The sequence below is a fragment of the Austrofundulus limnaeus genome, unplaced genomic scaffold (assembly GCF_001266775.1).
Source record: "Austrofundulus limnaeus strain Quisiro unplaced genomic scaffold, Austrofundulus_limnaeus-1.0 Scaffold296, whole genome shotgun sequence".
Classification (NCBI taxonomy): domain Eukaryota; kingdom Metazoa; phylum Chordata; class Actinopteri; order Cyprinodontiformes; family Rivulidae; genus Austrofundulus; species Austrofundulus limnaeus.
The window spans coordinates 531,087-546,751 of NW_013952698.1; the positions used below are offsets into that span (position 1 = coordinate 531,087).

The 15,665-nt window shown below is 39.9% G+C and overlaps 3 protein-coding genes across 3 annotated transcripts in view; 1 reads left to right on the forward strand and 2 right to left on the reverse strand.

The window, feature by feature from the left end:
• duox (dual oxidase) overlaps window positions 1-4,032 on the reverse strand; it is a 23,916-nt gene extending 19,884 nt beyond the window's left edge. Inside the window, exons 1-5 of the mRNA XM_014021498.1 lie at window positions 3,705-4,032; window positions 3,527-3,610; window positions 1,866-2,030; window positions 1,055-1,242; window positions 768-969 (exon numbers count right to left, since the gene is read on the reverse strand). Of these exons, the coding sequence (XP_013876952.1) occupies window positions 768-969; window positions 1,055-1,242; window positions 1,866-2,030; window positions 3,527-3,610; window positions 3,705-3,771 (706 nt within the window). The 5' untranslated portion in view covers window positions 3,772-4,032. The remainder of the gene's footprint in view (window positions 1-767; window positions 970-1,054; window positions 1,243-1,865; window positions 2,031-3,526; window positions 3,611-3,704) is intronic.
• Window positions 3,824-10,763, forward strand: duox2 (dual oxidase 2). The gene is made up of 9 exons (XM_014021500.1): window positions 3,824-3,851; window positions 4,015-4,287; window positions 4,646-4,817; window positions 4,966-5,023; window positions 5,129-5,263; window positions 7,324-7,531; window positions 7,710-7,924; window positions 8,003-8,193; window positions 8,406-10,763. The coding sequence occupies exons 3-9, from the start codon at window positions 4,671-4,673 to the stop codon at window positions 8,415-8,417; spliced, it is 966 nt and encodes a 321-aa protein (XP_013876954.1). The 5' UTR covers window positions 3,824-3,851; window positions 4,015-4,287; window positions 4,646-4,670; the 3' UTR covers window positions 8,418-10,763.
• apba2a (amyloid beta (A4) precursor protein-binding, family A, member 2a) overlaps window positions 10,176-15,665 on the reverse strand; it is a gene marked incomplete at its 5' end in the record, with an annotated part of 7,054 nt that continues 1,564 nt past the window's right edge. Inside the window, 8 exon segments of the mRNA XM_014021499.1 lie at window positions 10,176-10,921; window positions 12,893-13,033; window positions 13,110-13,229; window positions 13,355-13,567; window positions 13,658-13,837; window positions 13,975-14,160; window positions 14,245-14,331; window positions 15,332-15,477. Of these exon segments, the coding sequence (XP_013876953.1) occupies window positions 10,850-10,921; window positions 12,893-13,033; window positions 13,110-13,229; window positions 13,355-13,567; window positions 13,658-13,837; window positions 13,975-14,160; window positions 14,245-14,331; window positions 15,332-15,477 (1,145 nt within the window).

Here is a 15,665-nt window from a genome sequence, read left to right on the forward strand (position 1 = left end):
GATCGCTATCGCGTCCCGTGTGTCGGGTTTCACCCTGGCTGCAATGACAGCCGTTAATCGCTGTAGTTTGTCGCTGCCCGTGTGTCGAGCCCTTAATAAAAACTACATCTGAACTATGCAAGCAGATTTTTTTCTAACACTTAATATCTTATCTAGTTATAAAGGTATTTAAAGGTAACCCTGATGGATTTGAGAGAAAGATCATTCTTTAAGGCTGGAAGTTGGATGAAAGACCATTTTGTGGTTAAAAATTGTTACAAATGTAAAAAGTAGGCCGAGCTCACACATTAGTTAGAAAAACGTTGAGGTTACTATTGAAATGCCATTGAAATTTAACAAATACAACCAGTTAATTTACGCCATTATACGGAACCGATGCATTTGCTCTGAACTGATTCGTGTTAATTTTTCCTTTAAGATCATAAGATGAGATTTTTTCATAAATATCTAAGTTATAAATCTGCTTTTTGAGCTCGTCCAATTTGCACAATTCTAACGGTGTTTTCTCAGTGGACCTGTGAACCAGAACAGTTAGGCTCCACTAGTACTCATACATGTGAAATGGTTCACTTTTTGTATTAGTAACACTGATCTCATATTTGCAAACAATTTAACAGGGAAACTGCTAAAGCTAGCCTTTCCGGTTGAGTGCATAACCCCTTGTTTAGGATGAGCTCAAAACAGTATGTCTTCGACTGCACCCAGCCTCTGAAGAAGATGCAGCAGAGTGTGTGGTTGTGTGAGTAAAACAGGGTAAAGAGCCTCACCGAAAAGGCCTTGTGCTCCATGATCTCCCGTAGAGGGATCAGGAGCACTCCACATTAAATTGCGCGCCCCTTCTTCACTCGGCATGTTCCACTCAGATCCTGAAGTCAAGAGTCCTCCAGAGAAGCTCCTCAGGGAGTCCGACCAAGAGGAGGAGGGACCGTAGATGGAGCTTCCATCGATCCACGCTGTCACAGAGTTCACCTGCAAGTGGCACGTTTTGACTCAAACTGTGTCCCACACAGGAAAAAGCTGCCTGCGAAGTTTTTTTTCTTTCAGTAATCATCACCTGTATGCGAGGGTTGCTGGGACTCTGTCCAGACTCTTTGTCCCGTTGTCCTCTCTGGAAGGGCAGCAGGACTTTTCCAGTAGCGGTTGGGTCAAAGATGGGGTCACCTTCAGGGACCTGGATGTTCATGAACTCAGGTGGACAACCAGGAGTTCTTGAGTCGAAAATTTCAAAAGCAACATGATAACCTGTAAAAATATCAGCAAAGAAAATAATTATAAATGTAAATATTTTCTTTAATATGTAACTGCTGTATTGTGAAAGATTAAAATGATGTAGTATTTAAGTACATGAAGTATGTAAAATGTGTTTTTGTATTTAAAAGTATAGTCATCTACACATAAATCCTGTCTTCAGCTCAATTTTATAACTAATACAAGTTTATTAACAGTATTTGTTCTGTACACTGCTGAACCTGAGTGTCAAAAGTTTTTTTTACAATATGTTGAATGACATTAAACTGAATAAGAACATGAATCTTTAGGATCCAGTACTGAAGTAACTAAACCAAAAGATTTTGTTGTCATAATAAAAAATATCAACTGTATGACGATGTTGAAGTGATTTGTCTTGTCATTGTGTCCTTTATCATTTTCCTGTTTCTATATCAAAAACAGTCAGATCAAGACCTCTGATGGTGTTGTTTTGTGGGTCAGAAGTCAAAATGTTTGGAAACAATTAAACCACTGCTAGTCATTGGTAAAACCACCTGAAAGGATTTGTGTCATGTTAGAAACTCTTGCACAATATTTGTTTTTAATAACTTTTTGCATTTTTTTAATCAGTAGCTGCTTGTCCAGTAAATAGTTACCAAAGAAGAGAGACAGCACGGTCTGGTTGCGTGTGGAGGGCAGACCAGAGGGTCCTTCAGTTAGCAGCCTGCTCAACCTGCGGGGGTTCGGCTGCAGTGGCTCCAGGACAGGTTGGTAGACCCCGTCCCAGTAGTGAGCCGGGATGAGGCGCACGAGGTGAGAACCTGCAGCACAAAGGCAGCTAAGAAATTACATTTTCTGTGGAAAGAAAATGCAGTGCAACACTGAATGATTTTAAAGTTATTTTCTAAAGATAAAACTTAGTTGTTAAAGCTGAATCAAGTAAAACATAAGCTAAAAGCTAAAAAAAGGAAAAATGCTAGCTAAAAGCACCAAAGCTAAACCTAAATTCACCAAAACATTAACTAGAAGTTAAAAGATACCAAATAATTAAAAGAAAAGTTAAAAAAACAAGGCAAAAAATATACAATGCTATGTAAAAGTAGCTAAATACTAGCCAGCGTAGCACAACACTAGATAAAATTGAAAGTACACTGCAAAAACTGTCCACCTAACCAAGTTTTAAAATCTTATATCCAGCCAAAAAAGTCTTTTTGATCTTGTTTTGAGACTGATTTACTAAACAAGAACTGATTGTGTAAGAATAATAATCTTGTTTTCAGAATGTGTAAGATTATTTGTGTTGATTGCCTGAAAATTTAACTCAAATTCAGTCAAAACTTTCTGCCAATGGAGTAAAAAAAAATTTACTTGGTAAGATTCTTGAAATAAGAAAAAATTGAGTCAAATCAAGTATTTCAAGTATCTTACCAAGTAAAATTTTCTTACTCCATTGGCAGAAAATTTTGACTTAATTTGAGTCGAATTTTCAGGCTAACAAGACAAATAATCTTACACATTCTGAAAACAAGATTATTATTCTTACACAATCAGTTCTTGTTTAGTAAATCAGTCTCAAAACAAGATCAAAAAGACATTTTGGCTGATATAAGATTTTAAAACTTGTTAAGATGGACAGTTTTTGCAATGTAGCAGAACATTAGCTTAAAAAGCTAGTTAAAACACCCTATCTAAAATGTAAAATTGTAAAACTAGCTAAAAACAGTGAGACACTGTCTAAAACAAAAAATAGCTAAGTTTATCTAAAAGCTGAATGCAGCAAAAATATTAGATAAATGCAGCAAACTGTAATGTAAGAAATGCTGGTGCAAAGTCAAACAACCCTAGCTAAAACTAGCAAAACAATAAAGCACACAACACTGGCAACTGTATCTAAAAGTTGATAAAAGCAACATGTTAGCTAAAAGGAGCAAATGCTAGCCAAAAATCTCAAAGGGAGAGTTAAATATAGTAAAATGTTACTTAAAAGACACAAAACTCAAATCCTCCCTGAAGTTTAAAGTAACAAAAGACATGCTAAAAGTGGCAAGCTAGTAGCTAAAATACTTTTGCATTAAGACTTTATAAATATAATCAAACATTTTAAAAAGTATAAAAGTTACAAAAAACTAAAAGCCTTAATCTCCTGGATGAGCTGAACATTTTTGATATTCGGTAAGTTAAAGCTGCACAAAGTCTGCAGAAAACACAAAAGCGGGATGGCCACGGCCTGAGTCAGCAGCGTTCTGCACGAGGTGTGTTTCTTGCTGATCACGTGACCTCCTCCTCCTCCTCCCTCCACGCGCGGTGACCACCTTACCCACAGCTCCTCGTCTGGGATTTCCCAAGCTGTTGTACCAGCCGTCAAAGCGGGGCACCTCCCAGGTTATTTCACTCCCAGAATCTGCTTATTTAAAATAAAAATAAAAATGGGTTAAGCATCATAATTGAAACGACAGTAAATGTGACATTTATTCGTGTCGCTGTTCTTTACTCACGCTGACTGACCGTGAGCACCAAGCTGGCCACTGCGCACACACTCCAGACCCATTTACGCAAACCCATTGATGCGAGCAGATGCTTCTCAGCTCAGTCTGAAACCAGGGGGAGTGAAGGACTTTTGAAAAGTGAAGACAAGCTTGCAGGTAACAGACATTTCCTTTTATACTTATTTTCATGTTTGTTGAGCAAAGATAAAATAAAAAAACTACAAGTAACATCACTTGTGTACATTTTAAAATGTTATTAGAATGCATCAGTATCCTTCAGACATTAAAAGACATTAATTATTAATCTCCTAATTAAAAGAAGACAAAATAGTGAGTCTCACCCACAGCAGAGGCAGAGGTGTTCAACAGGACAGCTGGTTTGAGCTCAGAGCATCTCTGAAGAAAACTGAGGCACTCAGGTGTTGCTCAGCTTTGTGGATTATTTCTCAAATGGGAATGGCTTTCATGTGTGGATCACACCTCTTTCCTTCAGCATCCTCCTCCTCCTCAGTGACACAAAGGGGGGACACCACTGGTATAAAAGAAGTGTACGTTCCCTCATCTTTACCTGTGCCTGTCCTGCAAATCTCAGGTAAGTGACCATCTTTTGGATTCTACAACTTCTTATTTGAATTACTTACAATTTGGTGTCAACTGCACTAAAATCAAAATAAATGTCTTTTAAGAAAGCATGTTGACTAAAGCAAATCCCACTAATGCATACAGGGAAAGCTTTGTTATTTTTTACAAGTGCATTCCTATCTTCTTCCTTTTTTTAAGTAAAAACAGACCAAATGTAGCAAAGTTAGATGTCGTTGCATAAGTTAACTCACTTCATGGTTGCAGTTTACCTTATCAGTTTTAAGAAGAAGTGCTATCTGTGCATCTGGAGGAAAACTGAGAAGTCTGCTCCTAACACTGCCTTCTCTGTTACGCCACCCCGGTCTCAGCTGTGTCCTTAGATCAGGTGCTAAGATGACTTTCTACGACGACATTTACCCATTCTACCCTTCACAAAGGACTTCCTTCATCTTCAGCGGGCGGTTGCTCACCATTATTCTGGTCTTCCTTGTGCTCACGGTCAGTCTTCTTCTCATTCTGCCGGGAATACGAGGCAGGACGGTGAGTGTAACCCATCAGATGACCTGTGGGGTCACTGCTAACTAACATCCTTTGAGTTCTTCTGTCCCTCTGCACAACCAAAGCAGCATTAAACATCTGTTTTATTTTAAAAAAATACATATAACTTTGCCATTTTGCTCCTCGTTAGAGGCTGTTTTGGATGTTCAGGATAATTACCAGCTTGTTCATTGGTGTGGTTTTAGTGGGTGAGTTTTGTCTTCATAACAAAAAGCTGCGCAACAAACCACAGGTTTTCCTTTTTAATTTTAAACCTGTAAATTCTTACCCTTTGTGTTCTTTTTGTCGCGCAGTGCTCAATTACACCAACAGCTGGGCTGAGGCAAGGATGACCACAAACGCTACCTACAAGTCTTTCAGCAACGCGGTGATTAACGCTGAGGTCGGCCTGCACGTCGGGCTGTACGGCATTAACGTGACGCTGAGAGGTGAGTCACTCCTGCTCCTCAGGGTGTTGACAGGATTTGAGCAACTCTTTGTTTTTCTTCTCCAGGATTGATTGAACTTCCGCATGTGTTAAGCAGGTAACTAAAACCAATTGAATATTACTCAAGATCAACAAAAACATGCGACTTGCTGCACAGTGCAGAAGCCATGTTTTAAAAATAAATACGGTTGGCAGTTCAACGATTTGCAGCATGGATTCTCCTCTCTTTGAGCTTATCAGTTACTAACACGGTTGTGGAGGGACTTTGGCCCACTCTGTTTTTGTTTTCAGAAAGTTGCTTTAGTTTAATGTGGGTGTTTGTTAAAGCGCGGCCACAAGATTTCACTCGGGTTGTTGTATTGACTTTACTGTAACTGGAAGAACGGGACAATGAAACCCGCAGAGCAAAATTCGTCTGGCCCAGTTCTGGCCCACACATCGCACTAACACTCAGCCAAGATACCACAAAGAATGATGACCCTTTGGTGGCCCAGGAGTGGTTTGAGGTGGTCCATGCTTGGGCCAGCACCACATAAACCAACCGGACCAGTTGTGGCATCCCACCTGTCTGCTATGAGGGAAGAACCTCGATTCTCTTTTTTCATTCTGCTGTAGATTTTCTGCTGGGTTTTGGATAATTTTCCTGTTTGCATGACTCACTTTAGATGAAGTTTTCATTTTCTAATTGTCCTGTAGTAAACTTTAACATTTAACATGCTAGATGAGGACTGTTGATTCTGAGATAGAGTGTATTAATACAGTTTCCCTGAATCATTTAATTGAGTGTTTTTGTTTAGTACAACCTATTATGTGTGTTTATAGATTTTCCATGCAATAATTCTGTATTTTCAGTAGTTTCTGTTAAATAAACAAATGATACCACAGAGTAATTAACCGTGTCAAAACATACGCATTGAACGTTTTCTATTCTCTGAACCTTTGTCCTGTATCTCGTCACAGTCAGTTTTGAAATTAAAAAAGGCAATTATACAACAAAATGTATGGCTTTATCAGGTGGAAGCATTATGTTGCACAACCTAAACATAACTGTGCTGAAGAGGTGAAACTGGAGGCGAAAACTCTGTTAAACTCATCATAGCTCCTGCAGAAATTACTGTAGAATCCAAAATGTTCAGATGTGTCCTTCAGATTCGTCTGCTCCTCACGGTTCAAAACTTTTAAGATCTAACTTAGAATTTTTGCACAGCAGATGTTTGTTTGAAGTTTACTTTTCAGTCCACATTTTTGTCTGCCTGTCTTTAACTTGTCCATCAATGCGTGACAGACCCAGTTGTGTGGTTAGTACAATGAACTACCAGCAGTAGATTTAACAAATGCTTATATATTTTACATTTCTTCTAAAGTTTATACATCAAAATGTATTATTTTTTTAGCTTAAATTATTAAAAAGTTTTGTTTTTGGGCAGTAGCTGCATCGACACCCTTCGAACTTTGAATTATGTTCAGATACACTACCAGTCCAAAGTTTTGACACTCCCTCTCATTCAGTTTGCTTATCAACGTCTTTATTCTTTTCCTCTTTTTCCTACATTTAAATAAACACCAAAGTTGTCCAGACTATAAAGAAACACATTCTGTAAAGAAATATGTAGCAAACCCAAAAGTGCCAAGCAAAACAAAATATGCCCAGATTGTAGACCACTCAAAGCAGGCACCCCTTACTTCAACCACAGACTGCACACTCTTGGTATTCTTTGGATCTTCTTCAAGACTCCAGGTGATTACAGAACCTCATGAAACTGATTGAAAGACAGAAGTGTTCACAGCTGCAATAAAAACAAAAGGTGCCACACTGAACAATGCAAAATCCAAAGCATGTTCTGGTTTGTTCAACACCTCCAAGTTCACTACATGGCTCCTTCTGGACGACCCCAGTACCACCCCACAACGTAGGAAAGAAAGAAAAACATAAAAGCATTGAATGAGAAAGGGGGTCCAAACTTTTGACTGGTAGTGTACTATGAAGCACAAGAACTGAAAGAAGCTGTATCCTTTGTCCAGGATTGTAGCACCGTTCATTTCCCCCTTTTCTTTTTCCAGGGACACCCATGGTACAGTTCAACGAGACCATCAACTACAACGAGATGTTCAGCTGGCATGACACAATCGAAGAAGAGTACAAGGAAGCTCTGGAGAGAGGCTTACCCAACCCCATCCTCTACATTGCTGAAAAATTCACTCTGAGCAGCCCGTGTGGCCTGATCTTTCAGTACAGATACTCGGGACGATTCGCCTCCGCAACCCTCTGGTGAATATTAACGACTCATAGTTTCACTGGATTTGTTATCTGTATGGCTAGACCAGTTCACAGTCACCAAAAGCACTGATTAGAGTCTTTTAGTTGCGTGGTTGTCTACAAATGTAATATAAGTCTTTATGTTCGAATGCAGCATGTTAAAACATCTTCCCATAAACATGTTCTGCAGGACAGCGTTTTGCTGCTGGGTGCTCGCCAACATCCTCTTCTCCATGCCCGTCATCCTGTACGCCGGGTACATGATGATGGCCACGGCCGCCTTCATCTTCTTCTCCATGGTGTCCTTCTCCACCATCATGAACGTGCCTCGGTGTGTTTTCTCCATTGGGACGGACTCCTTCGTCACAGAATTCAGCCATTCGTTTTGGTTGGCTCTGGCTACAGGTGAGCATGTTGAAAACTAATTTGTAGAGAACTGTATGTTTATTTTTGTATTTTTCTACTGAGCGAATTGACTTTCAGGTGTGCTGTGCGCCATCATTGGGATTCTCGTGGTGGCGTTTAACTTCCTGATGCCAGAGAAGATAAAAGCAGCCTTTAGCATTGGTGTCGATGGCTGTGAGGACGAGGATGACTTTTATGGGGAAGGTTTCCTAAATTCAGTTTTCCTTGACGGGGCAATGATTTCCTCTCCGACATCGAAAATTCCAACAGTAAGTTGTCATCATTAACATTTTCCTGTGTACTATATAAGTAGAGTAGTCATTCATTTTATCAGTATTAAGTTCTGCAAAATACATCATCAGTAGAAAATGGAACAACGCTGTGTACTCAGTATTATCTTGAGTGTTGTACGTTTTTGCCTTACTGACTTTATTCTCACCAATGCAGTGAACTGACCGCCACTCATTTATTTGTTTTCCAGGAGCTTTTCTGACATGGTCCAAAGCTCTCAGGGAGCCTTCACAGTTCATACTTGAAAAACAATTTAATTGAATGTGTTTTAATTGGACCGTTGGATTTCAAACTGTTTGAATTTGCTGTGTGAGCCTGTAAGTGTTAACTGTAAATATACATTTGAACTTGTTATGTCAGTATATCCAGGGTCAGTATAAAGGTTATTTTAATTTGTATGTGATCTGTATAATGTCATGTGTGTGCACACTGATCAACATAAATAATACATGTGTATCTGTCTTTATTCAACTTGATTAAATAATCTGAAGCAGAAATATAAAATTGATTGATCACTTTTCTGGTCATTTTTAGAAACATCTTGTGATTATAAAGATTTTCTGAACAGTTGGACTCCTTTCTAACATTCAGAGTTTCAAGTAATTATAAAAAAAATAGTTACAGGGGAGAGATGAGTAATGAAACAATAATTCAGAGCTTTTTCAAGTTCTAACTCAAAATCAAATACCTGTTGTTAGCTCTTTGAACAATCTCACTTTGTAGAAAAGGTCTAATTCTGACTACAGTGATGAACGAGGCCAAGATCAACAAAGATCACAGCTCGCTGAAGACGGGTTCACACTGTGGTTTTCATACATCTTAGAAAAAAAACAAAGAAATTTTTGGTTGTGAACTTGACTATGTGGTTTGGGCACTTGCACAACCATTAAACAACAAAAGAGAAATACCAAGCAGGTTCATAATTTTCTGGAAAGGTACATTGTGACAACTGCTGCGACCACCTCTTCCACAGCAACGAGTTGTTCACAGCTGTCAATTCTTATTCATCCCCCTTTCTTCCAAGTGTCTGAGTATAATAATTAGAGAGTTGCTTAACCTCTCTCTCAAACCAAAGTTCCTCTCTTTCACAGAAAACTGACCACTGCCCTGTAGATGAGTGTAAACTTTAGAGTCCTGGCCTGATGATGTAGTTCTTCTGTGCTGGGCCATACTTTTGCCCAGTGGCTGCTCTGTCCCAGTCCTCCAGATCCTGCTTCTGCATGAGAACAACCAGTTTCGGTTATCACTGATAAACTGGTTGATCCACTGTGAAGGTACTGCTAATAAGGCTGAGTTTACCTGTAACTCAGACGGAAGAAGTCTTTGGATAAAAGACTTGATCTTGTAAAAACCTGTAAATTAAGTCTACATGGACACCCCAAAAACTGTTTTTGTTAAACCTCAACACTGGGAAACATTTTAAAATCTGTTTTTAAAAATTCACAAATTAGAAAACAATTCAAGTCTAAAAGGTTTTATAAGAAATTCATAAGATTGCTTGAATAAAGCTTAATATTGCCATCAGTGTAACATTACACAGTTATTTACAGAAAATACTGTACAAGTGTGAATAGTGTAAGCAACCAGCAGTTACACTTCCTGTTTAGCCTAGAGAACATATTTTTGTTAAAATAATCACACAATCGTATAAAAGGTTATAAAATAGTACTTCCATAAAACACAATGAATTTTTGTGATTAGGATTGCTTTAAGGCAGCAGACATCCTTCTTTAACTTGACCTTGCTTGTTTGTTTGGACAGAAGTAAGCTATTTCTCCAAACTGAGGCCATTCAAAGAGCTACTTACAACAGGTAAGATAATGACGATTCATAATATTTTCAAAGAACCCACTTTGAAAAGCTCTGAAGTGTCCTGAACAAGTGAATTTCCTCAAATCTGACCATTATGTTGTGTTTCAGCATGTTTTTGCAGCAACAAAAAATAAAGAGAAAACCAACATGAGTTTAACAAACTGTATTTTCAGATTTTCTTACCATTACATTCATTCAGTAATGTGTATTGATACATTCTTGAACGCTCTGGTAAAAGTAATGATCGTGTCTCCGAACAGGAAGTGTGTCTTTGGCCTTCATTGGTGCCGTAACTCAGAGCTCAGTCCCATCTTTGTTGGCTTTGAACACTTAGCTGTAGATTAACACGTCAGATTGAGAATGAATCCCTGGTCAGCTGTTTTTTTTTTTCCACTATCACATGCATACTGTCATTTTGCAGGAGTAATATGGCCTTTCCAATCAGGTCCTTGAGTAATTCAAAGTATTTACAGTATAACTACAGTTTTAAACCCCATCTACGTTGTAAAAAAATGACTAAATCAAAAATAAATGTGCTAATTTATCTCTTCATAAGAAAATAATCATGACCATAAAGCTACTTCTCTTCGGAAACACCATTAACTTCACAAACAGCACTACAGACAGTTTTCACGTTGTAATAATAAGGCCATTATGATGATGCAATTCATGAGGAAAAACCTGAAAATGAGAACCGGGTGTTCTTTTACAGCATTGCAACCGGAGGCAAAAAAAATATATAAATAAATAAAAATGATAGAAAAATAAATTCTCCTCATCCAGCTGGGCCGCGGTGCCACGGTTCAATCGGTGCAGGGTTCTCTAGATGTAGACCGGCGTTTCCTGTCCCGTCAGCAGTCTGAACATCACGGCGGGCATGGTCTTCATGTTGATCTGCAGTCAGGAGTGGAAGGAGCAGAGACGTTATGCCGACATGTTCATAAGACCCTCATTACGTAAGACTGGTACCTCCATCTGAGCTAAAAGAGATCTTGTCTGGTGTGTCGGTGCTCAAAGTAGATGTTGTGATCGACTCTCTGCTACCACCACACCAAACTGTAGCTTAATTTCTCTAAAACAGACCCTTTTAGCGCCCACTCTTGATGATCTGTTGCAGCCATCTTGAATCATGTTGTCTCCAAAAGATAATCAGCTGTAGATGAACATCCACTAATTACTTCCTGGGAGTTTTATTAGAATCCACCTGGTGTTTTGTGAAATATTTTGCTAACAGACAAACAGAGTTGACTTTAGTAGTTAATGACAAAGTTTAAACAATCAGTGCTGTGTAAATGTTTGGGATGAATGTCACCTACTATCACGATAAATTTTAGCTGAACGTCTGTAAAACTGACAGGGTTTGAGCCATGTTTTGTGTTTGCTATGATTGGTCATCTATGGCGGCCATCTTAAATTGAGCTGACTCCAAAAGTTATTTATAGAGGTAAATCCACTGATTACATTCTGAGAGTTTCATTGAAACCTGTCCACTGGTTTGTTAGATATTTTGCTAAAAGACTCAATTGCACGACTGCCTTTTATGGCAGAGGCCATAACTTCCTTTAAAATTTAGGACACAAGTGTTCATTTTTCTTACCTCAAAGTGATGCTGATCAGTTTCTGCCTTGTGCTGGTTTGACTGAAAGTACATTTGATGTGGATTTGTGTACTTTTTGTAAGTCAGACGATGAATCCTTGGAACATTTGTTTTTCTCCTGTCATTATTCACAAAGCTTTTGGACAGAAATTAGGAATTGGATTAATCTTAAACTTAACATTCCCTCTTTTGACGTGGACATTTTGTTTTATGTGGATAAATTAAGTTCTTCCTTCTCTGATGCCATAAATGTAATCATACTTTTAGCAAAATACCATATTCACTGTAGTAAGTGGAGAGATACCAAGCCCTCCTTCCCGTTTTATGAACAAATTTAAAGTATACCTTTCTTCATTAAGTACATTGAAAAACTGGAGAACAGCTAAGATCATCTCACACCAGATCTCTACATATTTCCTGTTTTAAGATTCTCACTGTATAATTTTGCTCAGTTGTTGTTCTGTATTATCCTTTACTTTACCCCCTAACATGTAATTTGTAGTTTTATTTTTTATTACCCAGCACGAGAGTTGTACTATTTGTTGTTCTGTTTTATATTGTTAACAATAATTAAAAAAAAGGTTTGACTGAAAGTGATCAGGTTGGTGTAATACCACAGAAAAACCACTAGAGGGAGAAGTTACTTGTTTACACTTTTATCCATCCATCCATCCATTTTCTGTACACGCTTCTTCCTTTCAGGGTCGCGTGGGTCACTGGTGCCCATTTCCAGCAGTCACAGTGCGAGGGGCAGGGTACACCCTGGACAGGTCGCAAGTCCATCACAGGGCCACACATAGAGACAAATGAGACAAACAAGCATTCACTCTCTCACTCACACCTAGGGACAATTTAGAGTTATCAATTAACCTGACAGTCATGTTTTTGGTCTGTGGGAGGAAGCCGGAGTACCCGGAGAGAACTAATGTGCTGGAATTTAAAAGATTGTCATGATTACTTTTAACCATTAAAATAAATAAAGTTCCCATAACGATATGATGTCATCCATTATTGTGGATAAAGAGAAGTACATTAAAACTGATGATTTGTACTTAGTGAAACAAATTAAACCCCTAAAAATCACTCTAAATGAAAAAAACAGGTTGATTGTGTTCAGGCAAATATCTTTTAAATTGATATTATCAGCTTTTAATTGAGCATTTTTATCAGCTTTTGAATAAGCATTTATTGAGACACATGTTGAGACACTGTAACTCAGAGAACCTTTCAAAATGTCTGCCTGTAGAAGTGTTGGTGCGAGTTCTTACCTCGCCCACTGAGACTGACAGGGTTTGAACGATCTTCTCGTGCGCCATGGCCACAACGCTCTGGCCGTTTATCTCGATGATCCGGTGTCCGACACGAACCCCACCTCGCTCGGCGATGCCCCCTCGCATCAGACTGCAGATCTGGAACACACGGCACGCGTGCGTCAGTGCGTCCTTCTCAGAAAACCAAACAACCCTCAGGTCAGGCTTTACTCACGATGCCGTTCTGAACACTGAAGCCGAGCTGGAACTTGAGGTCGGGCCGCTTGATGAGGACGGTGGTGACGGGAGGGCAGCTCACGATGCTCAGCTTTACCTTCACCTGATTCTTTAAACCCTGGAGACAAGTTTTACCATTAAACAAACAAACAGCTTTTCTCTGTAACTCCTGCAGCTTTGTTGGTGTTACAAAATGATGTACAGTCCTCTTTCACACGGTAAGTGTGACAATGTTCTCCATACCTTGATGATGCCCTGGCAGGTAGCCAGCGGCAGCCCCACCAGACTTGTGTCGTTGATGGACATAATCTGGTCCCCGATGCTGAGTTTGCCGGAGCGAGCCGCGGGGCCGCTGTTCAGCATGCTGGCGAGGATGACGGTGGGCAGGATGGAGCCCCAGCCGGACTCCACTATCACCACACCGAGGCTCTCGCCTTTCTGCTTCTCCACATACAGCTGGAACACAACATCAACAAGCAGGGTTTAGATCACTCGAGCGCCAAAAGGGGGTCCAAAAAAAAAAAGGACTTGGAAATTTCAGCTTGCCTCTTTGCAGTTCTCTGAGTTTGAGAAGTGAACGAGGTCATCGTGGTACATTTCCTGGGAGTTGATGATGTCGCTGTACTGTTTGTGGCTCAGGTCGGTGGGGTTGATGCCGTTGGCGCGCAGGAACTCTCTGTAGGCCACACTGAAAGCCTGACCAATGGACTGCGCGATCAGCTGCGCCTGTTAGAAAGGAGGGGGGAAAACTACTCAGCAGAAAAAACTACCCAGGACAGTGAGAGAGATCACAGATGATGTGAAAGAGCGATCACAGGGTCAACATCTAGGACAAAACAAATGCGCAACGCAGACACACTTACGTCCTCAGACTCAAAAATGTAGCAGATCATCCTGTACTGACTCTTCCCTTCGCTGTTGGAGTCGGACGATTCGGAGAAATCCTCCGAGGAGGCCTGAGACACGCGTCTCCGTGCCATCAGAACCACAACGCTGCCAATGTCAGCGATGTAGGAGATGGTCCGCAAGGCACTATCCATCATCGTCTCCTGAAGAGAAGAAACGAAGGCGCGCCGATCGTCTGAAATCCTTCATATGAACATGTGTCTGACTGTACACAGAAGAATACTGACCTGTGTGTCAGCGTTCAGCACTTTAACAGCTTTCGTTGAGATGAAGAGGTCCACTTCTGTCATCATTTGAGAGTCTTCATCTTGGCTCTTTAAAATAAATATTTGAATCAGACTTGATCTGCAGTGTTTGATGTGATGCTTTAGAGGCAGAACACACGTTCAGCTCATTAGCAAAACACACATTTGGAAGAGGTGAGCAGGGGTTCGTAGCAGGAAAAAAAGGATCAAGAATTAAGCTGAGATTTTTGTGTTAATTAATCCTTGATTTGGTTACACCAAAGAGGAGGAACATATGTTTGCATGGTAACTAGTCTTCTGAATCTAACCGAGGCTTGAGATGTTGTTGTTTCTGAGCAATCACTTTGATTAGAAACCAGTGTTTCATACAGTTATTTAATGTTCTTATGTACGTCTGCCTCATTCATTTTACTTTACATTAAAATATCAGACCCCGCCCCTCTCCGCCCACCCACAATACAAAATAATTTGTGCAATGAATAACCATGGTTCATTTCCTACTGTGGGTTAACTTCCACTGATCGTTTTAAGGCAAAGTGATCAACTGTTCATTTTGAAATAACTTGGAAATGGATTTGCAACAAGTTTACGCTTTTGAAATTATCTAAGCATTCAATCGATCCGCTAAAATTTGCAGACTTTCTTTTTGATTAATTACGGCAGTGGTGCTTCGCTTTTTAGTGATCATGAGTTCCATCTCTTCACATGAAAAAATTAATGGTCATTGATTAATTGTTGCTCCGCTGGGGATGCGGGGTGTGTGATCAGGGTATCTGTGCTCCATTTAGAGGGTCTAACAGCCAAACCGTGGACCTGCATTCACGCTAGGTGATTTACACCTGGCTTGGTTTGAGCAGGGCTTAACGTCAGTGCAACCAATTAAGCTTGTTTATAAGTTCAAGAATTGTTCGAGTGTGGCCTCCAGACAGTATCCTGGATGGGTCCTGGATTAATCCTACTTTTGTGCAATTGGCCCCAGTGGAAGGCCTGCTGCTCACTTGTTAGCTTACGGGAGCTTCTAGTGTGTCTTATGAGGGTCATTTGGATGAAGCAGAAAGTTCTGGACTACCTTGATGTGGCTGACAGCTTCGTGGGCCTGCGACATTCGGACCGACTTGGTTGGATTTTTGTCCGACAGCACCTGAGTGCATCCGAGGTAATTAGCAGCGAAGATGATCCCGTCAATGAGGTCCTCCGGCTCGCAGGGACCTGGGACTGGACCCCGAAACAAAACACTACAAGTTAAAGCTCCATGCTGGCTAGGCGTACTTCAAATAAAATCTAATTTAAGAATATTCAAATATATTTACCATCTTCAAAGCTGGGAAAAGAAGCAGCTTCTTGTGTTTTCTTTATAAAAAAAAGAGTAAAACTGTTCAACTTGAAGATGAAAATAATAATAA